The 25,458-nt window shown below is 41.7% G+C and overlaps 2 protein-coding genes and 2 long non-coding RNA genes across 4 annotated transcripts; 2 read left to right on the plus strand and 2 right to left on the minus strand.

Annotated features, from left to right (window-relative positions):
• Positions 1-1,155: 1,155 nt before the first annotated feature.
• On the plus strand, positions 1,156-3,675 carry LOC109512926 (uncharacterized). The gene is made up of 4 exons (XR_002167624.1): positions 1,156-1,899; positions 1,990-2,021; positions 2,113-2,182; positions 3,231-3,675. It is a non-coding gene; the product is annotated as an uncharacterized LOC109512926 (long non-coding RNA).
• Positions 3,676-6,725: 3,050 nt separating this feature from the next.
• LOC109513006 (porcupine O-acyltransferase) lies at positions 6,726-18,714 on the minus strand. Its single transcript, XM_019865193.1, has 15 exons — positions 17,874-18,714; positions 16,800-16,945; positions 16,530-16,722; positions 14,849-14,892; positions 14,595-14,776; positions 14,391-14,521; positions 14,282-14,302; positions 14,160-14,174; positions 12,382-12,507; positions 12,204-12,304; positions 11,667-11,743; positions 11,523-11,586; positions 10,500-10,585; positions 8,514-8,624; positions 6,726-7,373 (listed from the first exon to the last, which is right to left on the minus strand). Exons 2-15 carry the CDS (start codon positions 16,933-16,935, stop codon positions 7,272-7,274), a joined length of 1,389 nt encoding a protein of 462 aa, XP_019720752.1. The 5' UTR covers positions 16,936-16,945; positions 17,874-18,714; the 3' UTR covers positions 6,726-7,271.
• Positions 7,618-20,807, plus strand: LOC109513007 (uncharacterized). Its single transcript, XR_002167637.1, has 3 exons — positions 7,618-7,848; positions 20,433-20,442; positions 20,796-20,807. It is a non-coding gene; the product is annotated as an uncharacterized LOC109513007 (long non-coding RNA).
• On the minus strand, positions 19,702-25,092 carry LOC109513004 (protein suppressor of hairy wing-like). Its single transcript, XM_019865192.1, has 4 exons — positions 24,807-25,092; positions 24,608-24,701; positions 21,933-22,104; positions 19,702-20,974 (listed from the first exon to the last, which is right to left on the minus strand). The coding sequence occupies exons 1-4, from the start codon at positions 25,021-25,023 to the stop codon at positions 19,976-19,978; spliced, it is 1,482 nt and encodes a 493-aa protein (XP_019720751.1). The 5' UTR covers positions 25,024-25,092; the 3' UTR covers positions 19,702-19,975.
• Positions 25,093-25,458: the final 366 nt, after the last annotated feature.

Below are 25,458 nucleotides of genomic sequence, written 5' to 3' on the forward strand. Positions count from 1 at the left end.
ATTTTATATTTATTTATTTATTTTATATAGGCCAAAATCTCAATAGGTGTTGCCTCAAAGAGTTGGTGTAATGATTATTTATGTATTTAATAATAAAATGTTGCTTAATTTTTATTAAGCACCACCTTAATTTATCCAAAAGTGAACACTTGTTACAGTGCAGTTTCTGCTGTTTCTGGAGATATTTTTGTGGACTATAGTCACTAGTTTTACCAGCATGGATGCATTGAATACTTAATTTACCTTTCTAAAAAACTGTCGAATATCCATGCTGTCACTCAACCTGACTTTCGGCAATGAACTGTCAGTTGTTGCGTTAGCATTTGATGTGGCGATGGTGACAGACACGTCAAATGCTAACGCAACACCTGTTGCGTTCAGGAAACCTGGGAGATTTAACATTACAATAATGGCAGGGTATCGAAATATCATTTAAAATGGCCACATTACATTGAATTTGATGCAATATATTAGCAAAAGTACAGGAAAAATAAAAAATACTTTTTTTTAAATAATGCAATGAAATTATTTAGGGGGGCTAAAGACATTTTTAGGGAGGCTGAAGCCTCCCTAAAATAGGCCTAATGACGCCCATGGTGATGAGTATGAATCGTGAATCATAAATTAATAATATTGATTCATGCTTAAACATAACCAAACAAACATAAAACCAGACAACATATCCCACAAGAGGGAGTGACGTCATGCCCACCTGGCGACGTCGGTGAGCTACTTCCTGGCTACTGATTTATGGAAAGGGCTACACTTCTGGGTCGTCTGGTTCAATTACATGTCAATTACAGGTGATTCATGCTAATAATTTTTCAAATGATTTCCTAAATGCAACCATATATTCACCATATCTACACGCGCAGCATTTTATTGAAACAAAACAATATGATTTTTCTCACTACAATAAATATAGAACAAAGCTGAGGTTAGCATGCTGGTTTGGCCGTCTGCAAGCATTCCAGTTTCACCTGTAGACCCTTTTGAAAATTTAGAAAATTAATTGTCTACCGATGCTCTAAATGGTTAATTGATTGTCAACATAGTTATTGATTAATTTGATGATCAATCAATTGTCGATTCATCGATTAATTTGACATTGGTCATGCAAATTTTCCCTGAAAGCAGACGGATCGTCTGTGTGTTTAATCCAAATAAAATCAAATAAATCAAAATTTGTAAACATCTGTTCTGAGGAAAACAACGATCAACATCTTGGCCGATTTTCTGACGGATCTTATGGACCAAAGCAGTAATTAAATCATCATCAATTTATGTTTGTGCATATTCATTTTCTGCAACTTTGAAATGATGCCTTGTTTTTTTAACTGATTGATGAAAATTCTGATTGGTCTTCTCTTTGGTCTGATTCACTGAAAAATAATCGTCAGAGTCAACTGCAGCCTGCTGATAATTACCAAATCAAAGTCTGGTCGAGTGTTTCATCCATTTTAGCCAAGCAAGCCTCAAGTCCAAAAAAATGAGTCACTTTAGTGTGACTTGAGTCCAATCACCCGACTCGAGTCCTCCGCCTGTGCTACTTTCTGTCCTATTTCTGAAAGGTCGCATTCTGATATTGGCGTGGGATACTAGCAAATGCCACGAACAAAAGGTGCACGAAGAGTTCCAGTGGCTTGACAAAGGCAGTCTGACAAGGTCAGCTGGGCGGTTTTGCCTGGCTCAGCAGAGAGCTGCGCAGCCGCGGGGCGAGCCGCTCAGCTGACGGGGCTCTTTGCTTGTTGGCGCCGCTCCTTCTCGAAGGGGCCCCGCTGGCGCAGCCATTCAGCGGCGCGGGCCATAAATGACCGTGTGGAACGGCGTGTTTTAGCACAACATTCTGAACAAAACAGCACAGGCTCTGGAGCGCGGCCAAAATGCCAGGAACGAAAGGTGAGCAAACATACGATAATAACGTCCACCAACGAGCAGCACGTGAGCTGCTCGTCCACTATTATTAACGCGAAGCGTCCACGTTTTCAGGTAACAAGTCGGACAAGAAGTCAACTACCAAGGTGGGAAAATGGTTACTACAGATCTGCGACATTGTCTTTTCCTGTTCTTTCTTCCCAAAACGTTCTCATGTCTTTGACGTTGCTTCCGCAGCAACCTCAAAGTCCTAAAGAGCAGCCGAAGAAAGGTGATCAGAAAGGAGATGACAACAAGAAGCAAGGAGGTAAGCATTTATAGGAAGCACTACGTGAGGCTGTAGCTGTAGAATATTTTCAAGAACGATCATTCTATCAATTAGTTCAACGAATAATCGAATGAACGTGTCTTTTGCATAATACTGGATAGAATATTTTCCCCACTACCGTTTGTTAACGGATTATTACCAAAGCAAATGCACAACAATGAAGCAATGTCACATGAGAGGAAGTGATGTTAGACCTTCTGATTCATGCAATACTGCCAATAATTATTATCTTTGTAATAGCTCGAACTGACATTTTCCCCCCCATCCATTCATTACAATTCAGCTACTGGTTTGGTCCGGAACATATCAAAAAATAGGGCAAAATGTTGATCCTTGTTTTCCAAAGTCAAAGTAGATGTTTGCAAATGTCTTAATGGAATGCCAACACGAAGACAGCGGAAATGGGAGAATATTTACTGTTGAGAAGCTGAAATCAGAGGATTCGGAATATTCTGAGTTAAAGAATGGCTCTAAAGCAGTGACTCCCAAAGTTCGGTACATGTACCGCGAGTGGTATGTGGGCTCTCTCTTGTCATATGCGAAAGAATGACTGAATTATATACAATTAAAATTCACAAACTTTCAAATATGAAGCAAAATGAAACAAAAAATGTAGCTCTCGAGCTTTGCAGCAGCTTCTTTAAATACTTTAAAATTCAGTTTTAAATTCAGTAGTTCCTAAAGTAGTTTTTTTTTTCCCAAAACTTTTATTCCATGTTTTGTTTCAAGTACTGTTTAGTTGTATTTAACTGAAGTACCTTAAATATGCTTTTTAGGATCAATACCTTAGGCTCTCTATTTTTTTGTCTGTGTTCTAATGCTAGCCATTGTGGTGGTAATTGGAGAGCGAAAAATATTTACGGCTGTGGTACTTGGGATAAAAAGTTTGAAAAAAAACAACCGCTCAAAATGATTCATCGGTATTCAAAGTAGTTGTTGATCAATTCATTTTTGCACCTGTACACCAACATGTTACTTGAGTCAAGTGCCCGGTGAAGCTATCTGTCGGTGTTACGTCCCCTCGCAGGACAGCCGAAGGGAGAGAAGCAGTAACTTCCAGGCGTTTGTGAAGATGGCACTGGAGACGCTGCTGGGCTCCTGCCGTCGCAAACATGGGGGTCCTCGGGGGAGGCAGGGGTGAGCCGAGCGCCCCACCCCTGAGCCGGACGGATTGTTGGGTGGCCTTCCAACACGACATTTGTTCTCACGGAGAATGAAAATCAATCAAATCTCAGCTGTCTCTCCCTCTCCCGTGTTTCCAACCTTTGTCTGTGCCCACACTGTCCACCCAACATGCTGGATGCCCGTCATCCAGTTAAAAAAAAAAAAAAAAAGGAAAAAGATAATTGCTCTGAGCAAGACCCCGGTATGTTCCCCTTTCCCAAATCATCCCCAGTATTGACTGTTCAACAGTCCATACATTTTTCTTGTAAATAATTATTCAAATAAACTATTTCTTACATGATTTTGAACTTGTGTGTGTTGTGTCTACTGTTTACTTTTTCTAGCAGGGGTCTGCAACCTGTGGCTCCAGAACCACATGTGGCTCTCTGTGACTTTGGAAAATAAACATTTAATTTGACATGCAATGTTAAAATGCAACTTTTTTTTTGTCACTCAAAATATGCATCACAAGCACCAGTGTGCGATGCCTGGTGCCAAGATTTATTAATTGACCATCGGGAGAAAACTTTGGATAAAGCCAAGAAAAAAAAAAGTTTCTGAAAACTTAACGTTTAATGCTACGCTCTAGCTGAAGTATATTAAAAGGAAAAATTGGTCTTGCTTCACAGATGAGCGCTGACATTCTTGTGTGAAAAGTGAAAAGAAAGGTGACGTCTATAGCCCTTTTGCTGTAAATTGAGGTTTGAAGAAAAAAATACATTAACCAGGTAAATGTTGTTATTGGTTATTATCTTGTATATTTCCAGTATAATATACATTCGTAAATTCAATAGTCCTTCTACCAAGCTTCCTTTTTAAGAGTTCAATATAAACTGCTCCAAAAAATAAAGGGACCACTTGGAGTTGCATCGTGTTGTTTAGGTGTTCCCTTTTTTGAAGCAGTATACAGTATATTGTTATGATGCTCCCTATAGCAGTTGACTTGATTCCACACTGCAGCTTTTTTTTAAATACAAAAAAACCCCAAAACAAAACGTAGTGTTATCACTACATGTCAAAAAGGGTTTTGTGGCTGCAGGTATGTTTGTGTGTGTGTGTGTGTGTGTGTGTGTGTGTGTGTGTGTGTGTGTGTGTGTGTGTGTGTGTGTGTGTGTGTTTTTCCTGTGGTTTGATGGCTAAAATGACTCAGAGTATTGAAGGTGTGTGTGTAATTTCAACAAACAGCACCTGACATTAAAACTGGTTTGATGTCAAATTTTATAAAAACAATTATCACAGGTGGATCAGTTCATTCACATTTACAGGAAAAATATTCTCATTGAAAATGTTTGCTGGAGTGAGCAGTGAACACACAGGGTTTTATTTTCATAGACAGCACATCTGCGGTGGGGTGCAAATGTCGGCAGATCCTGATTTTCCAATCAGCAAGTACAAGGCTCTCTCCACGTGGCTGCCAATTTGGCAGACCTGTTTGTGCCAAGCTGGCCTTTCCGGCACAGCAAGGGAGTGTCCTCTGAGATGTGGCTGGCAGAGTTCCAATTTGGTGGCAGAGAGCTGATCTAAAATTATGCCTGCTCAGACCATGTCAAAATACTGGCGCAAAGTAGACAACTGGTCCAAAGCCATTTTGGTGAATTTGATGCAGGCAGACAGATACTGAGCTCCACGGACATATTTGAGTCGTCAGCGGTTCTCACTAGCTCTCTCTGTATGCCCGCTGACATTGTCTGTTGCCACACCTCGGCTGGATCAGAACAATGCTCCGCTCAGGCTCGGATCGGTGGGATTACGCAACGTCTTCTTCCGCATAGATAGTCTCTATTCATTTCCCGCACATTTAAAGTGGAGGAGACGATTTGCTTTGAAATGGTGGTGACTTAAGTCAACTGTAAACACTCCCACAACGGTTCAGCCCTCCCTCTCACAGATCACCAAGGCCATGCTGGTCTGCGTCTAACCTGCATCCACATAGACTTCGGCCACAAACTGCGCAGGACCTATGCCATTCACAAAAATGGAACCCTGAATGCTCTAATCTAACACTTTGTCTGCACTTAGAATGCAACCCTTTGATGTCAGAACTACACAGGGGATGTCAAAGCAAGCGGGCATTTTTCAGGTGATCACTTGTAGTGCAAAGTCATTTGAATCAATGGTTAAGGAGAAGTACACAAGAAAACCAACCGTATAATTATTTCTTCAAAATGCAATGTCAAAATGAATTCTGAAACGCTTTACACAGTGTTGTGTACATTGCCATGTGCAATACCCTGATTCAAAACTTCGAATGTAATAGCTAAATCGTCAAAGGGAAACGAACATCAACTTTGTCCCACAAAATGCATTTGCTAGTTGACTTTCTAAATCTAAAAATTCCGAAAGGAAATAAGGTAGAACAATATGAAAATGATGATCAATTTGTTGTCCCGCGTCAATGTAATGACCAAGTATTACTGCTTGATTTACTTTTGCTATAAGTCATGAACATGAAGCGCGGGTCGACAATTTTTTCATTTTTGTCGAAAGAGTGATTATGACTTAACAGTCGAACAAGATACCGATGGGCACACTCGTTGTGGGCACAAAATGAAACTTGAAAGCGTTAACAGAGCATTTTGGTAACACTGCATCACAAATAAAGTGGTGTGCCCACATGTGCATCTCGATCTGTTGTTTTCTCTCAGGTGTGCTTGTTGATTGCAAAGATAATTTGAGGCCTGATTTTATTTTATTTTTTCTAATAGATCATTCCTCTCAGGCTCAACAGCTGATTGGAGAACACCTTCTTGGGCTTAGGACAACCTTAGGACAGCTACTGTGTAAAACAGGGGTGCCCATTACGTCGATCCTGATCTACCGGTAGATCTAGGACTCGTCCCAATTAGATCCGAAAGGTATAGAGGAGAAAAAAAAACATTTATGTGTCTTTGTAGAATGTTAGTAATATATTTTTGTGTTAATGCACACTGCACCCTAATCATCCTATCAGTCTCATTTTCCCAAAGAAATATTTTAAAAATAAAATAAAGCATATACATCTTTAACCTACGGTGGCGCGTGACTACGTCAGCGGAAGTTGTTAGCGCTCAGCAGTCTGCAATTGCAGCTTGTGATCAGAGCTGTTGCGCTATCTTTGATCGTCATTATTCTCATTCAGAGTTTGCTTCGTGTACAATTTATCGAGGGCACGGGCAAAGAATAGGAATCTAGAGGGCTGAGGGAAGCACTTTAAAACGGTACGTGTGAGCTACGATAGTCAACAGGCTGCAAAAGTGCATCGCTTGGTTCCGTGTTTTGCTTCTCATTATGGCGCGCGCGCGGTAAGGGGCGATCCGGGGAGGTTGGTTGAACGAAACGTAGATCTTCGGTCCAAAAAGTTTGGGCACCCCTGGTGTAAAACATAAAATATAGGATGGATAAAATAAATGTTTGAACATTATTATGTGCTTTGTTTGTCCTTTTGTAAACTCACCGTCTGGCACATGCTCGGCAATAGAGTGACGGTTTAAAAATATGTTTGCAAATAGGCTTAGTGTTCTTTACTGGGAACTATTGAAGATAAGGACATTGTGCAATATCCACTGATGGTCATCCTCATTTCAAGAACATATGTTGAGGAACCACTTGAGGTGAGGGGAAAGCGCATCTGCCGCAGAGATAACAGCTTAAGCCATCTCCGCCACGCTGATCGGTATTGATTGTGACTCGCAGGGAGACATCAGTAACTGCTGTCACAACATGAGCGAGCAGAAAAAAAGGAGGATGGCGTCCATAGAAAAGGAGGAAGGAGAGCGGTGAGGATATCAAAAGGAGTCCTCAGCAGGTAGGGCTGACACATATGAAGCAGACGCCAAACGAGGCCAACCTGGCGATCGACTGCTTCTCTGACAGTCACAGGGAAGAGAACCCTCATTATTGCTGCTTCTTTTGCCCTTTCTCCAATCTAGAGAACGAGGCGGTATACGATCCAGCATCCAAATGTGATCCAGTGACTTGTCCAGCTCAGCTCTGACCACTTCTGAATGGTATGATGGCTTGTGTCATCCTGTCAGAAGAACAGAAGAGCAAAAAAAAAAATCAAAAACTGTCCATCCATTCAGACATTTCCTGTAGATGAGCTTGCCCTTCGCCGTCCCATGCAGAGGATCTGAATAATGCAATTTCCTGTGGACCATGTGACTTGTGAATATTCCAATTTTTTTAGAGGGACAACAGGACTGAGTGAAAACCTCTGGACAAGATGAAAGTGTGAATTTAAAGTTCGGTTTAAATATATTTATTTTTATTTTTTCAGGAGGGAAAACCCACAAAATAGAACCGGGGTCCTATTCCATCATTTCTAGCTGCGGTATGCGGGCGGCCTGGGCCTGCTTTGAACACTCAAATTTTTTCAAAGTAAACACTTCGGGCCCCCGGGCGCGACACCCAGCCAAGGGCATCCCGGGGGCGGCCGAGAAGCAGGGGCTGGGACAGACGGTGGCTCGCCTCACGGCGGACCGTCAGCTCAGCCCGGTGGGCCAGTGTTTAGTGCGTAGACCTAGCAGTGCAGAGGTACCGGGTTCAATTCCAGCTCCGGCCTCCCTGTGTGGTGTTTGCATGTTCTCCCCGGGCCTGCGTGGGTTTTCTCCGGGTACTCGGGTTTCCTCCCACATTCCAAAAACATGCATGACAGGCTGATTGAACACTCTAAATTGTCCCTAGATGTAATTGTGAGCATGGATGGTTGTTCATCTCTGTGTGCCCTTGGATTAGCTGGCAACCGGTTCAGGGTGTGCCCCACCTACTGCCTGAAGACGGATGGGATAGGCTCCAGCAGCCCTCGCGACCCTTGTGAGGATAAGCGGATCAGAAAATGGATGGATGGATGGATTTTTATGTATAAGAAATTAAACTTAATGTATAGTTGGAATAATAACACATAATGACATCATGTGTTACAATATATAACATTTCTAAAGGAACATTTTAGGAAGTGGGACAGGAAATAAATGCTTTGCAGTCTCCTAAATTGCATTTATTAAATATGCAATCAGATCAATATACAGTCAACTTTGTTTGATTAAAACCAACAATTTTATCGTTAATTCTGCGGTGTCTTTTAACCCAACTTTATTTCCTGGGGACGCTTAAATGTCAGCGATTGGGTGGCATGGCCCAATTACATTCAAATAGATGACGAGCTCACCTCATCTTCTTCCATGTAGTCCACGCTGGAATTGAACACTGAACCCAGGTACGTCAGATGGACTATTGCCAGGGTGCTGAATGCTACATTGATCATGTACACCCAAAGCGCCTGAAGAGGAAGAGGCAACAACGGAAGCATCGTGTCAGAGCAATGTGTGTGTGTGTGAATGTATGTGTGTATATATATATATATATATATATATATATATATATATCACACACACACACACACATACACATATTTATTTACATAGTGCTTTCATAACAGCTGCATCTATAACAAAGGGCATTACAGAACATTTAACATAGAATCATACAACAGAACACACAACATAAAACTTCCAACAGTAATACGATCTATATTTAATGCCTGTTGTGCTTCCATGCAGGAAGCTTTGTGTTTGCAGAGATCATTCTTCTCCCTTCCTGCTGCTCAGGATTTGTCTAACTCTAAGCAATCCTGCATAACAGCTTTTTTTTCCTCCCTCGGCATCCTGCCAGACACACTAAATTCTACATTATATCACTTGACAAGGCCCGGCAGACCGTTGAGGCTGCCGCATTTAAACCGCTGCAGATGGAGTTTGCTTGAGAATGAAAGCACAAACATTCCTACATTAGTTCTGATGGAAGATTCCTTTTTCATCCCTTTTTCATGTCATTCCAAGTGAAAAAAACGTTTTTTTTTTTTTGTTTTTTTTTGGGCGCATAACCATCACTATCTTACAGCCCAAATTCTTTAAGGTAAGTCCAAATGAATAATTAATACAGTGAAGATGATGGTACATTCAACATTGATTAAACTTTGCAGCTTGTACCAGGATTTCTGACATGCTTACAAATGATGCTGCAACTTCAACTGAAAGTGACACCAACACCACTTAATCCCCAACAAACTACTCGAATGATTACAATTTGTTGAATTGATACATCTTTGATGATGACAATGTTTCCTCCCATTTCCTCCCACATTCCAGAAACTAAGCATTAAAAAAAAATCACCTTGTATATTTAAAACAACCATATCACTCTGCCATCTTAATGCTCATACTAACATGGAATGGAAAACGCTTCTCCTGCTAATATCTATGAGGCGGTGTTGTCAGCCTTCAAGCAATTTGAACCCCAAAAGGTGCAGCAACACATGTAAACAGCTAATACAACAATATTCAAGGGCATATATTCTGTATTTCTGTGATGAACGACGAACATTATGGCTGAAGGGTTGTGACCTCTGTCTCCATGTACTGTATATCCGCAAATGTGTACAATACTGCCCTCAGGTGGTCTTTTTACATTATTATTTTTAATTCCATTTAATGATGTCTTCCTTAATGTTTTTATAAAGTACGAAAATATTTTGGAGTGCTATCTTCCTGATCAGAAAACATAACGACAATTTCGTTTTACTGGGAAGGCTGTAGCGGATTATTGGCAGTATCATTAATTTCAACAAAGAAAGAGTTTCTGAGATCTCAGTCTTTTGAGAAACAAGCGTGGTCACACAACAAATTTGACTTGTATCTCAAGGTCCCACTGTACTATTATCGTCCTTTCAAAAATTGTATCGAGACATTAATAAAGTTCAAAAAGGTTTAAACATACAAGTTATCGGATAAAACTGGTTCATTTTTTTTTCAGATTTTTTTTTTTAATATCTGAAAAATCTAATATATATTTCTTATTCCTATTCCTATTAGTGTTTAATAGTATTTCCTCTAAACCTGGAGATCTGATGAAAACACAAGTAGACATCGGTGAGACAGACTGATACTAACAGTGTGTACCTGCAATCAGGTCAATCGTTATGGATAAAGGACAAAAGGAAAAAAAAAGTAACCCAAAAGTAACAGTCAGACATGTCTAACAAAGGTCCAGCAGTGAGCTCAGGAAGGATGCAAGACTCAGCAAACTGTTCATGCACGGTAATCAAAGATCCACAGAGAAAAAACAATAGAGAAAAAAAAAGCGACGGGTGCTTCACCTTTTTGTTCTGGTGGGTGCAGTTTGGCGGACATTTCTTGGACAGAACACAGGCATTGAACATGGCTGCCAGTCTCTTCCGCAGCACTGACACAAAAAAAAAAAAAAAACAGACAAAGGCCGAGACATTAACATAGCTTCCTCCCAGCGAGGTGCATAGAAATGGAGCGTGATGGCCATTACTACAAAGCTAAGTGTGGAAAAGCCATGTTAGAGCAGAAGTGTCGAACTCGTTTGAGCTCTGGGGCCACATTCAGTCCAATTTATTCTCAAGTGGGCCAGACCACTTGGTTTATTTGTGACCAAATAAGCTATAAATAAAGAACACGCCAAAATATTCTCATTATTTTGATGCTAATAATTGCATGCACACTTGGAAAAAATTCACATTTATTGATTATTCCCTTGTTGCAAATCTCAAATCATTTGAGGAATCAGAGGTGTGCAATTTCAACAATATTAGAAATCAGTTTTTCATGGATGCAGATCAACATTGGATCTGTTGACTGTATGCACTTTTTATATATACGGACATGATACGGTCTGGAAATCATTTTAAATGTGCATCCATGTCCGCATCCATCTGGAAATGTTGACATCCTCAACTGACCCATCACACCATACAAACTCAAAGGCGAACGATTAAGAAAGGGGTTGTCCTCTGCCTTGAGTATTGCACAAATACTGTACAGAGTTGGGGGTCCACAAAACCGAGCTCTTTTGAGCTGAAGCTGTGGACTGATCTTTTGCAGTATTCAAACTCTTCAAATATTTCTCCAGGAGGTATTCGTTTGCTCAGAATTGCATCCTTCACAATTTCCGAGAGTCATTTAGAAAGTGGTCAGTGGTCGTTGGAGTAGTTGTCAGTGTGCTATAGAGTGGACAAAATAATATCAACAGTTACGTTTATCGAAAGACTGCAGTTCATGTGTTCTATCGCCACGGGCTGTATTGCAGTCCGTGATGACCCGGTTCAGGCCAGCGGGCCTTACGTTTGACGCATTTGCGCAGGAAAGACTCTCACCGTGCTCAGTGTAGGTGATGAAGCCAAGAGACACGAGCACGGCACCCAGATGGAAACTCAAACCCTATCAGACACAACCAAAAGTCAACTTGTTACTCAGATCTTTAGGAAGGCAGCGTGCAGTGGGACTGCTTTGTTACTCACGTGCAGAAGGGCACTGGCTGCGTATGTCAGCATGACGGCAGAGAAAGTCCCAAATTTGAGAGCACTCTGAAATACATCTACAAAAGACAAATCCCTGTTTTTTTTCCAGCCTTACATGCAGTAGAAAATACAGATATAAACGCTTTAAGGTAGCAATGAACTCAAGTTCATCACTTCACCACAAGCAGCAGTTTGGCAAATATTCAAAAAAGAGGTTTCAAGCTGTTAATGGCAACATCATAAGAATTCCCCAAAATGAGAAAAACGCCACCGCAATGAATTTATCATGATGCATAAACTGTTCAATTCTTTTCATTCCATCTACCCGGTAATTATTTTACAAATATGTTTTAAAAAACTAAAATATTAGAGAGTGTTATTTTCCTTATTAAAAACCACAAAAACTCAAACACATTTTTGGTGTTTTTTTGGGGGGATAAACTGGAATAGATTAATGGCATTTCTAATCAGTCCTTTGTGTTTGCGGACTTTTACTGGTGTATCTCAAGACATCAGCGCATGAACATTCCAACTCACAGGTGTGCAGAAAGCGTGACATAGGCAGATTCCACGAGGTGACCACCTCCACCATCGAGCGAGGAAACTCGATGTTCAGCGGCTTGGACACCGTCAGATCCCTACGAAACACAGGCGTCTTTTAATGTGCGGGAAATGCGCGCCACGCTGCCCGCTGCGACGCTTTCAATTTACGGACCATTTGATGTTGTCTTTCTCCTCTGTGAAGCCGGCTCCGGCCAGAATGGTTGTGGTCTCGCTCAAATAAGCAACAAAATAGTTGCTAAAGTGGAAAGACACCGTGTTCTCATAAGCCAACAACCACCTGGGCCAAAAAAAAGGACATATTATGGTTTTAGTCTCACTTCCAATCTCACTGAAAAGTATCATCCCTGTCAACTGAGAAAACTTCCTTGGTCTTAAACATCTCCAAAGAGAGCATACGTGTAGAAAATGCAATGCAGCTAGCATCTAACCAAAAGTGCAAATGTAGCCATATTGGCAGGTACAATAAGTGTTTATGAACGTACAAAAAGGTAGAACAGGGGTCACCAACCTGTTTCAAACTGAGACCTGCTTATTGGGTCCTGGTTAATTCGAAGGGCTACGAGTTTGAATTATGCTTCCGAAATGTGTTCAAATTACCTTTAATAATGTTGATTTTTGTTATTGTTATATATTATTACTAATAATTAATGGTATTCATTCACATCGATCATGTTCCTCACAATAAAGATAAATAATAATTTTTCTATGAAACTCTGCCAACGTTCACATTTTTGAACAATCCTAGATAACCACAATGCCCAATCCCTGCTACGGTATTTTCAGAATAGGAGCACAGGCTACTCATGTGATCCTTGGGGGCTACCTGGTGTCTGTGGACACCATTTTGCTGATCCGCACTGAAGGACAGAGCAATCCTCACAGCGATTGTACAGTTAAAGCAGTGCAATACACTTATCTAGGATGAATACAGGATATGAACAATATGAAGCATGTAAGGCCCGCAGCACACTGAGTGATGCTGCCAAATGTGACTAAAGTGGATCACTGCAAAGATGTGGAAATGTGAGGATAAGGCAAGAGTATGATATTTTGAGAGGCTAATGGCAATGTTCGATCGGTCCATTCAGTGACAGCAGCCGCACATTATGGCGACAGAGACTCTCCACGCTTTGATTTTGAGCCACAGGTACATACCGTATATAATTACTGTATATCCTTCAAGTCGGTGATTCTCGAAGTGTGGTAAAAGTACCACTGGTGGTACTTGGTCTCCCTCTATTGGTAGGTAAAGTAATCACTGAATTAAATAATGAAATTGCATCTTACAGTGGCTTAAACTTTGTTTTCAGCCATCACAGTGCATTTTTTAAATACACTTCAGTTGTATTTAATTTTAGGAACTTTTTGTTTTCAAACATTTTGGTGCTACTCAAGAAATGAGAAAACTAATATTGTGTCAGTATTTTTCCGCTATCTCTCTAAGGGCAATGTTCAAACTACATGATGTTTCAGTGGCTTACAAAATTATTACATTTACTTTTGATGAATATACATTACAGTGATCCCTCGCTACTTCGCGGTTCGTTTATTGCAGGTTCAGTGCATCGCGGATTTTTTCAAACATTAAAAAAAATAAATAAATAATAATAATAATAATATACATGGAGTACAGTACTGTATATGTTGCTCGATGTGACTCGCTGTTGTTTTGCAGCTTCTCGCGGACCGTTTGCGGACTTAAAAAAAAAACATTTTTTTCTTTTTACCTGTTTATGTTAATTGGACGCTCCTTCGCGGATTTTCGTTTATCGCGGGTGGCTTTGGTCCCCATTAACCGCGATTAACAAGGGATTACTGTACTGTATTTCAATTTTGATCATTCTAAATAGGATGAATGTAATGCAACAAGTACAGTCGTTGTCGTGGTATCGGGCAGTGTGGAAATGCACAATCCAACGACATACTTACGTTGCCAGTGAACCTCTGAGCAGAAATAGAACAAGAGAGAAGGTTATCGTTTTTAGCAAACGGTGTAGCAAAAACCAAGTATGCATTCCCGTGAAAGTTCACGTTCATCGATAATAAATCACCTGATTTTCCTTCTCTTTTTGCTGTGAAAACACACAAGGTAAACAGATGTGTGATGATATTAAACTACAAACAAGAGTGCAAACCCACATGCCTCTGTATCCCATTCACCTCCTTAGCAGCTTGTCTCCATAGACAGGAATGAAATAGGGGAAGAGGTAAGGTGCCACACAGTTGGAGAGAACCAGGCAGACCTGACTCTTAACCCAGCTTAAAGACACTTTGAACAACCAAGACAGGCTCTGAGGATTAAAAGAAAAAGATACTGAATACATCATTTGCATTCCTACTGAGCGGATATTGTATCGCTCATACCATCTTCCGTCCGTCTAAAGCCTCTTTGTAGCTATTGAAACTGATCCACGGTCCGAAGATGACTGTTCCCACGTAATAAATGTAACCCATGAATTCGATGGGAGAGGGTACGCCGGTCACGACGCCTCTGTCCAGATCGAAGGCCAGAGAGATGGCTTTCATGGCCACCACCATCTGTGAACCTGGGCAAGTGCGGCAACACTTGGAACGAGCCTTGAATAATCAACGCAAAAAAGGACGGCTGCGCGGCTTACCTCTCATCTTGTGCCAGTTGGTGCTGTCCATCATGTGCAGTTCTCTGGCCAAATCAAGCACAACGCGGCTCGGTTTGAACGGGGGGTGATTTACTGAAACTGCTCATTATACCACTGCAATATTATATTAGGAAGAATTTACACTAAGCAAATGTTAATTATTCACGAGGCATGGGCCAGTTATCGGTTTCAAGGTATACAAGGTTTCAAAGGGAAACTAAACACAAAACTGGCTTGTCCATATGGTCTGTTGCAAACTTCAAAATGTGATTGTTGTGCTGAGGCTGGAATAGAGGATGAAGACCATGTTTGTGCAAGCATCTCTTACAAGTGGAATAGTGTACCAGAACTCCAGTGTCTGCCAGAACTTCCTAAAGGGATTGTGCAGTCAAATGTGGGTTTTGACTTGCTTTTCTCAGAATCCTGCAGGCTGTTCTCATCTGACACTATTCTTGGTTATTGCTTTAACTTCCATTGTTCCTGATGACTGCCGTTTTTTAATTAGATTCCGAACACAGGATATTGGCATTTGAAAAAACGTTGCTATCTTCTTACAGCCTTTCTACAGCTTTGCGAGGATCAACTATTTTCTGGTTCAGTGTTCTAGTCAACTGCTTAGAAGAAACAGTGACGCTGATTGTTGAGGCAAGGTCAAAAGATACTGGGCATTTAAAACCTTTGACATTGACATCATCTGGTCTTCCCAGATGATTGTAAACAATCAATGACACCGTCAGGTGAGGTCTTCGCTTTCCAAAGGGGGCGGTGTGTGCTACAAACTCTCCAGGGTGCCCAAACTTTTGCAGATGCCATTATTTTGTTTTCTGTTATTTTGAAGGTGGAAATGAAATAAAATCGAAGTTTTTGCTGACATCTTATCAGAAGTCTCATCAGTAATTTGATGCTTTTTGGAGAGTTTTCCATCTTTCCTTGGCTTCTTTATGCAGATTAATTTTTGGGGGGGTGTTCAAACTATCGCTCCCCACTGTATATACATCTTACTGTGTATATATAATGTCATGTTCCGTAAATGACAGCAGGTGGCAGGCGTTTCATTTCTGCTGCCTACACACCTGCTGCCTATTTGTCAATTATGACACCTGCTATATCTAAGCACTCCGGCTTTCGACTCATCGCCGGAGTATTCAATGCCGTGCCACTGCTGTTGCCCATGTATTGATAAAGCGCTACTCATGCTCTATTGATGATTCTTACATTTTCCGACGTCTCCCTGTGAACATTCTAATTGTGTGTGTATTCTAGTATTTGCCGAATCATTTTCCTTGCCGTTTTTTGCAAGTGCTTTTCGTTGACGCGTTTATATCATTTCCTGGTTATCGTTATTTACCAGCGTTTTCTGTTGTCTATTTAGACGGAGTTTTTGTTAATAATAAATATTATTTTTTTGTGACGAAGTCCTTGTCAGTGTCTGCTATTTCGGGGATCCACTTATTCTCGTTTTCCTGTTACATACGAAGCGGTTCCTTTTCCGCTTTGTGTGTAACGTGACATATAAAGGTCATCAACTGACCGAAACGAAGCAGAGGTGGATTTTTTTTCTTTTCCAAACTGCAGCCTTTGTGATTTGAAAATTGCATTCGACAACATTGTGATGTTTAATTTGATTAATTGTTCATTACTGTCAACTGCCAAGTACGTCAAACGCCATTGATGTTCTTACCCCAGCATCAGATAGATGAGCACAGTTATAGAGAGAAAAGTGCCTCGCATGGTCGAGTGGCGACACAGGAAGAGGAAAAGGTAGCAAAGCAGACTCAGGAGGACCACCCAGATCATGTGCAGTTCAAAGAACAGGTAGAGGATGTAGAATCCTCCTGCCACTGTGGCCAGATGCTTCAAAACGGAGGGGAAGCCTGCCACAGAAAAGGAGAATGAGGTGAAAGTGACCACCTGGGGTATGCCGGGACTGAAGGGACACAAAAATACTCACTCAACATCCAGAGGAAGCGACACAGCAGGCATATTACCAGCAGCTGCCACACCTGCTCCAGGCCCTGGTGGGCTGTCGGTAGCAGACAGCCGTGAGTGAGCTCTTGGAAGAACTGGCGGCGGCTGAACGTGCCCATCGCTGCCAATCTGAAATGGCAAAGGGCTGCTCAAATATCATACAGTCAACGCCTGCAGGTTCCTTTCTTCCCTCCAATTTTGGTGCTGTAGATTGCGAATTTCTCCATTGTGAGACAAATGAAGATTTTCTTGTTCTTATTATTCTTATTCACCAATTCCACATACAAGGAGGGCTGCAGCTATCCAATATTTTATTTATCAAGTATCCGATTGAAATTTCCATCACATTGTGTGGGAGCTTGACCAACAAACAGTTCTAACAGCATAAAACTGATTTAAGAAGTTCAAAGAAACAAGCAAGATTTTTGGGGCACCTTGTGATATCTACTTATCAATTTCATGTTACTGATTCTGACTAAAAACAAACGACAGAGTCTGTGAATTTTTTTTTTTTACAAATCATACAAGTAGTCCCCAACAGTTTGTTTACAGATACAACATTCATAATTAATAAAATCTCTTCAAATTTTGCATCTAATGAAGACTGTATTCTGCGCACATCCGTGGCGTTATGGCGTGTTAACAAAGGCTAACTGCCAATGTGGCCGTGAAAGAAAATATTAATCCTTCCGGCACGGTACCATGACACAGATGTGACATACCCAAATGGGTTACTTGAACGCCTCAGTGTGCAGCGAGTGCAGGGCACGTTGTGGCTCCGCAATGCAGTGGACCGTCGGGACGAGTTGACTCACAAATTCTCGCGAGCGACCTCCGCGAACGCAACACAAACAAGAGGACGTCGAAAAAACGTCGCCCGTCACCCACAGCGCAATGTGATAATTATCGTCAGAACCTGGAGAAGTCCGGGCTAACCTTTCACCAACCACTGGGTAGGATTTATACTTCAGCGTCGACCCCCACAGAGCCCCACACGCAAATAGCTGCTACTGTGTCGCCGTGCGGTCCTCAGTTTGTGTACCAAAAAGGAGCTTACCCTTCGTTGAGCAGCAGCCGCGGACTCCTTCCTGCTTTCCCGCCGGTTTAGAGTCACTTTGCCACGCGTGTTTTACTGTCCACTCGGTCCAGATGATGCTGAGAATTCGATGACGCGCAGCATCAGAACCAAAAGCCGTTCAAGGCAGCCACGGGAAGACGCGTGCACCAATCGGTGAGCTGGCCTGCGAGTGGTGGCCAATCAGGACAGCGAGTGACAGCTTTCTTAGCCAATCATATGTCGCGCGCAAGCATCCATGGCTCCTTTCCACCAATAGAATGCGGACAGAGTGCAGCGAGCTCAGGAAACGCTCATCTGGCTGTGGCAACTGTGGCCAAATACACCATGAAATTACCTTTACAAGAGAAACGTGGTTCATACACATAACCATAACCTTTCATTTTCCAAATTAAGTGGGTAACCATTAGAATCATGATGCTGTAGTGTAGGTCTACACAGTTGGAAATTACAAAAATCCAATAATGATACATCCATCCATTTTCTAGAGGTCTCATCCTATCTAGGAAGACGAGTGACCCTAATCTTGTTTACATTTTGTCATTTCTGCAAAAGTATTCAAACCCCGACCACTGGGCAGCGGCAGCAAACTTCAACCCATGAGGTCACCGTCAAGTCATAATGGTTTATTTGCAGTGGAAGGAAAATATCAGTTGGTGGCGCTAAAGTACTATTAAGTTGGTTTGCCAACTGACAATAAACCGCACAGAAGAAAAAGAACATTGACATGACATTAGCCATGTCTTGTGCTTGCATTTTTCATTGGAAGGTGTGTCAGTAAGACAGTAAAATAATGCTGATAGCAAATTTATTTATTAACAAACGTTATTTAATAAAAAGGAATTGTTGGTGTTTTAGGGGGACTGGAAAGATCGTTTCAGTGTTTTTAAGATACTAGCTTGGTGGCAGAACGAATTCCACAAATTCTCAAGGCAGCATTCATTGTACTAGTGACTCCTGACTGTGTAAATGACTGATGTTCATTTTTGAACATCCCCCAAAGATTCATGTAAATTTACACCCATGTTAGTCAAGAAGTCAATTTACAATGACAGCTTCAACTGACATAAGATGCCAAAGATTATTCAAAAACACCCTGGAAACGTTTGTTTGGAAAGGGTTGTAAAACTGCAAATTGAATCGACAACTAATTGATTATCAAATTGAAAACTATATTGACAATTGCTTAGTCGTTTGGAGATATTGTTTGTATCAAATTTTCTATTATTAAAATAAATGTGACAGTGGGTTCACAATACAGCGGTCCAGGTTCGATACCAGGCGCCGACCTTCCTGTGTGGAGTTTGTGTGTTCTCCCCATGCCTGCGTGGGTTTTCTCTGGATGCTCCGGTTTCCTCGCACGTTCCAAAAACGTGTGGCAGGCTTATGGAACACTCTAAATTGTCCCTAGGTGTTGTTGTGAGTGTAAACGGTTGTTTGTCTCTGTGTGTCTTGTGATTGGCTGGCAACCAGTTCAGGGTGTCCCCCGCTGGTTGCCCGAACACAGCTGGGAGAGGCTCCAGCACGCCTGCGACCCCACTCACAATCACACCTACAGACAATTTAAGAGTGATCAATTAACTTACCGCCCATGTTTTGGAATGTGGAAGAAAACCGGAGTACAGGAGAACGGAGAAAACCCACGCAAGCACGGCGAGAACATGCAAACTCCACACAGGAAGATGGGAGCCCGGAATCGAAACCTGCACCTCTGTACTCTGATGCGGATGTGCGAACCAGTCAAGCACGGGTCTACCCTACATTAAGTAGTAATGAAACCTAATTGCAGCAACTACTTATTAGGAGGGCATTGAAAAGAGGAAAAAGAAGTAAAAACTAATTTTATTTCCAATTATTTATTAGAACTGGGTAATACTTGCCATTACCAAGGGGGAATACAGCCTTTGTCCAAACATAAAAGGCAGAATCTTTCAGATTAAGATTCAGTTTGTGTCAATGCCAGATGACGAACCAGAATTATGAGCGGTCAGTCACATCAATTTAAAGTAGCAGCATTAAAATATACTTGTTGTGTATTGTTGACGTTTCTCCGGAACAGTCCAGTAAATTTAGTTAAATTTTGGTTAGAGAACAATCTGCAGGTCATAGGCAGTTGGTTCCTTTACTTCTGGTTCCTCATTTGGCTCCTCATTTGACACGTCTGAAGCGGAATCCGAGAACGTCTCCGGTGGCTCCTTTTTAACATCAATCTCATTCGAGACATCGTTTCCCTTGCTCAAAATATACTCGTAGTTTCTTTGAACCTCGAAAAATGCTGAGGTGAGGCACTGTGGCGAAAACATCCTTAGTGCTGGGGGCAACTTTGGCGGAGCATGCATGACAACTTCAGATTTCTCAACTTTTTGTGGCTCGGGAGCTGCGACGTCGGAGCGTTTGGCTTCGCGACGAATGGGAACAGAAGGAGGGGGGGCCATCTCAGGTAAAAGTTGCTGTTCCGTGCCAGAGGCTGACGCTTGGGGTTCGCAATTTTGATCAACTGAGTCTCTTAGCATGGGGATGAAAGCCCAGGAGGTGTGGAAGTCTTCGAGCTGTTCCACAACCTCACCCGGTTCAAGTTCATAATCCGACTCGGTGACGGGAAGAACGTCGTCGCACTCGCTCGCGATGACCGGCTGAGCCACCAAGAGTGCGCGTCTGTGAAGCTGACAGAACAGCACGCCGCACGTCTGACACTTCCTGACGTCTCTGACATGGAGCAGTTTGTGGCGCTTTAAGTGGTGGCGGTCGCCGAACACTCGATCGCAAATGTTGCACGGAAAGGTAGGCTCGTCACGCTCCGTCAAGACTCCGGCGGGGATCTTCTCTTGAGTGTCGCCGGCGGAAGGAGACCTCTGTCCTTCGTGCTGAAGTTTATGTTTGACCAACTGCGCAACAGTGGAGAAGTTTTCACTGCACAGCTCACACAGATAAGCGCCCGATGGAGCGACGATGTGCTTGAGAAGCACCACAGGGCTGGTTTTTCCCAGTTTCAAGAAGGGAGGTGGAGTTTTCTCAAAAGAGGCGGAGGGGGTTTCTTTCATTTCGGTGTCACTCGTGGTCTCCTTGGTCGATGTGTCTTCTGTCTGCAAAACACACAAAGGAATTACTGAGGACAAAAGATGGGGCTTCTTATCAAGCAGTTTCAGACCTCTTTTGAAAAGGCTCTAATAATGTACAATGGTGACTTTAGAGATGTGTTTAATTTGCTCCGTGATCACGCTCGTAATTCAACGCACTCATAACTCCAAATATCTTTCCCCATTAGAATGAATGGAAATAATTAGACTTGAATGTCACTTTATTATTTAATTTAGAAGTAATTTAGTAATATTTTCCTCAAACCAATTTAGCCGCATATGCACCGAAATGTAATCTCTGTGACTTCAGGAGTATTTGGGAGCTAAAAGTTAGGCTATGTTGACACTGTTGCCCCATTTGGATTTTTCGCTAAATCTAATAATTTTATGTCGTCGTTCAAATTACAAAAACAAATGCGACTATGAATGTGAACGAAACGCTTCCATGATGAGACACGCCTGCGCCCCGAGCATGATGTCAAGTGACACGCACAAAAGTCGATGTCCTGCAACAGTGTTTACGGAGGTAAATATGGTCCAGTGTGTAGGGGCTCATCTTTTTATCATCCTATATTAGCAGAGGAGCAATGTGGGAGGAAGTAGAAATATTTGGGGGAAATTAAGTGACGCTTTTCAATCTCTTCATTTAACGGAGACATAATAAAGATAATGTCACATCATGGAGACATCTACTAAAGATGGTGTCACGTCATCGTTTGCGTGACTGAATTCCATCACCACAAACGTCCACTCTACGTTTCATTTTTCAAGTGGGATTGAATTAAAGTCAAATGGAAAGTCAACTCTCTAACTCAAAACAACACAGATTCATAGACAATTATCGTCAGTAGTCTCCCTCTCCAGTCAAAGCAATAAATAAATAAAAATAATAATCATAAAGACAGCTTGTATTGTATGTCGGGTCACTCGTATACAAGGCACCACTTTAACTTGGCCGTTGTACCTTTGCGCATGTTGTGGTCTGGGCCTCTTGTGAAGCTTGGCTTTGAGTCATTTCCATCGACGGCTGCTGAACCGCAGGCTCCTCATCTTTGGTCGGTGCTTCCTTGAACTCCTCTTTGGTGTCTATGTTTTTACTGTGAGGCCACTGGCATTTTCTGCTTCCTCTGACAATCCTTAAAAAATATCGCAAAGAAGAAATTTGGTTAAGGTTAATTAGCACATGTGTGCAATGGATGGACATTAGAAAGAAATGGTCAAATGCGTAATGCTTAAACACAATGACGACAGCAATTGCAATTGCAAAATCAAGTGAGGATTAATGATGAAATAAACGTTTGGTTAACAGCGCAGTACACAGAAGCAGTATCGAACATCAATCCATTTTCTAGGCTGCTTACCTTTGTGTGAGTCGTAGATGAGCTGGAGCCTTTATCAGTGAAAGAGGCAGGTCACCAGTGAATGAAAAAGGTCTACATAGTCCTGTCCAAATGCCAGGTTTTTGTAATACAAAGAAAATCTTTCAAAACTTTTTGCATCATTCATGTAAGCTATAACCTCTTCAATTAATTTTCTTTTAAATCTTGAAAAGAGGGACACAAACCTCAGCAATTGAGCTGAAGTGGTGGCACAAGTGCGCAGATCACCTTCACACTGGTGATGGGCTGTGTTCAAAATTAACCGGTGACATTCAAACTCTTGTTAAATGTGAGTCTGTGCAGAACTACCACCAATTAAAGTGAATCTGATAACTCCAAACCAAAGTTCCCATGTTCTAGTGGGCTTTTCCCCAACATTTTTCGAGCCACAGTCACACAGAACCTCCACCGCATCAGAGGGATCTCATTGCTAAATGGTAACAGAAGAATGGTAAAAAAGTATTTCCAGGGCAACAGATTTACCATGGGATCGTCAACACAGTCAATTAGAGAAAATATGGCACAACAGTGACATTACGAAGAACTTGACATCTCTCCGATCTCGATGAAAAGACCAGAAGAAAAGAAAACTGCAAAGGGAGGCTGCCAAGAGACCGACAGCAACATTGAAGGAACTGCAGAAACTGCTGGCAAGGACATGCTGTTTAGTACATGTGACACCATGTACTAAACATCGTCTTCCGATAAAGAAAACCATCCATTTTCAGCCACATTTTGCCAAAACACGTTTGAAATCTCCTGAACGCATAAGGGTTTTCCCTTTTGTTATGGTCTTATGAAACCAGGGTTGAACTTATCGGCCATAATTCCAAAAGGTATGCTTGGCACAAACACAACACTGCTCATCACCAAAAGAACATCCAACTGTCCCTACAGTGATGCATGCCGGTGGCTGCATCATGAACAGGGGCTGGTTTTCTGCAGCTGGAACCAGGAAATTAGTCAAAGAGGAGGGAATTATGAACAGTTAGCACAGGGCCTTCATTCAATAGCACAAAAAAAATAAATAAAAAGGAGTCTGTAAGTCACAGAGAACGTTATTCATGGTTATTTAGAGGTATTTAAATAGTGGCAGGTGTGTGCTGACTCCCATTGAATGTGAGTTTGAACGTGAGCGGTCAATTATCAACACAAACAACCAAAGTACAGTATATCCATTGTCTACTATATAAATCAGCATGTATTGTATTGTATTCTAATTTCCCCCCTCCAAAATGTTTATTTCTTCTTCTTTTTCTTTTTGTTTTACTTGAGATGCATTGTTACAGGTCACATTACTAATATAAAAGCATTTCAGTTTCAGAAAATGTATCTAACTGCGACCCTGTTGAGGATAAACGGTGTTGAAAATGGATGGTTGATGGAAAACGTATTTCTATGTGTGGTGCAAGCAAGGTGAATAAATGGTATATCTTGGTGTGACTTTATACATAAAAAAATGAGCATTTGGACCGGGGTGTGAAGACTTTTTATTGGACTATTCAAAGCAGTGATTCTCCAAGTGTGGTACGAGTAGCACTAGAGGTAATCGAATCATTTCATGTTTTTCTTTTCCTTTATTTAAGGCCATTGGTAATGTTAAAACAGTGCACAATGTTACTGTGGCTTACACTGATATGAAATATACATTTTAGAAATAAGATCACTACCTGTTTTCTTTCTTTTTTTTAAATGAAGACTTAGGCCTTCTACATGACTGACCGCATTTTTATTTTGGTCAGTAGAGTGGGACTAGGAAATGCAATACTTTTTTTTTAGGACGTACTTTATGTGAACATTTTTGACAACGATTGATTTAGTGTCTTCACTGAATCGAACACGCATATTTTTAGAATGTAGAAGGAAAGTGGACCGTGAATCGAACCCTGAATCTCGAGCTGTGAGGCAGACGTGCTAACCAAACGGTGGACCATGCTGCCAGCCTCAAACAATGTACACCGTAGTTATGGAGATGCTTTGACATCAGTGTTAAAACATTTCTTTCATGCTTACACACTACAACAATTTCTGTGCGTGCGTCGTTTAAAAAAATCATTAACGAATGAGGTGGACAATCTGTACTTAGCAAAGGTAAAATTGAGAGTTTGTGAGAATGTACATAACAACGGATTTGTTATGCTGTAACAACTGTTAACTCACAGCTCAAACGTTGCAAATAGAACGTCAACACGGTTACCAGCAGTCAGCGTGTAAATCAAGCTAAAAAAGTTGCGAAATAAAGAAGCGGGATTTCTCTTGCCTTCTGCTTTGGTACTTGGGGCGCGGGCTGCTCTTCACGTTTGCAAACACTGAAGGCACAAAGTCAGGATTGTCTTGATCCATGGACGCTTGTCCTGCAAACGCACGCGCGTTCTGTAAACATCCTTCGCGACTTTTCAGGCGACAAACGAGCAAGAAAGTCAACCAAAAGAATAAAAACGAACCGAATTGAGCATTACCTGATATGAAATGAGCGCCACAAACGCGAGCATTTTCTTTGAGCTCCTCCGCGCTGCCATTCACTTGTCGGAGCACTTTGAGCCACAAACGCCGCCGGTTGGCCTGAAACGGTCGGTATTCCGTTGGCAATCTGAAGAATTTCAGTTTGCCACCGGAAGAATGGCTATTTGGACAACCCAGCACGCAACAAGCGTACATTTTACTTGAAATGCACATTAGCTTCGGATCAGGAAGTATGTAGTGGAAGTGCCTTGTCGGCTTCCGTTGCCGGCAGCGCGCGTTTCCACCGGAAGTTAGCGTCGGCTAATGTTAGCTTGGAGAGAAACGACTAAAACGAATATTTGCAGTAATGTGATTCTATTTTGTCAAGACAATCACAACGTTGTGACGATAAGTCATTGTATGTTACGACAACTAAATAAAATACCCCACCGTAGCCGCATGTGAAACAATGCTCTGCGCCAGGCCTCCTCGGGTGGAAGTATTAGTTTTGTTTTTTTCCCCCTAGCACACCGGCATAACGTGATATACACCCACAATGAATTCAATTTGGAGCAGAACTGGCAAAAGTAGGAGTGATTTTAGACCCCCATGGGGACCACCAAAAAGCAAAGACATTGTCGATGGATAGGCATATGCAGTATAAATATG

Source organism: Hippocampus comes, unplaced genomic scaffold (assembly GCF_001891065.2).
Source record: "Hippocampus comes isolate QL1 unplaced genomic scaffold, H_comes_QL1_v1.1 scaffold124, whole genome shotgun sequence".
Classification (NCBI taxonomy): domain Eukaryota; kingdom Metazoa; phylum Chordata; class Actinopteri; order Syngnathiformes; family Syngnathidae; genus Hippocampus; species Hippocampus comes.

Coding starts and splice junctions, on each gene's coding strand:
- LOC109513004 (XM_019865192.1), bottom strand. CDS start 25,023: ATGTGCATTTCAAGTAAAATGTACGCTTGTTGCGTGCTGGGTTGTCCA. Junction 24,702..24,806: donor TGGCGCTCATTTCATATCAG/GTAATGCTCAAT, acceptor GTGCGTTTGCAG/GACAAGCGTCCATGGATCAA. Junction 22,105..24,607: donor CCCAAGTACCAAAGCAGAAG/GCAAGAGAAATC, acceptor ATATTTTTTAAG/GATTGTCAGAGGAAGCAGAA.
- LOC109513006 (XM_019865193.1), bottom strand. CDS start 16,935: ATGGGCACGTTCAGCCGCCGCCAGTTCTTCCAAGAGCTCACTCACGGC. Junction 16,723..16,799: donor TCGCTTCCTCTGGATGTTGA/GTGAGTATTTTT, acceptor TTTCTGTGGCAG/GCTTCCCCTCCGTTTTGAAG. Junction 12,305..12,381: donor GAGAAAGACAACATCAAATG/GTCCGTAAATTG, acceptor TGTGTTTCGTAG/GGATCTGACGGTGTCCAAGC.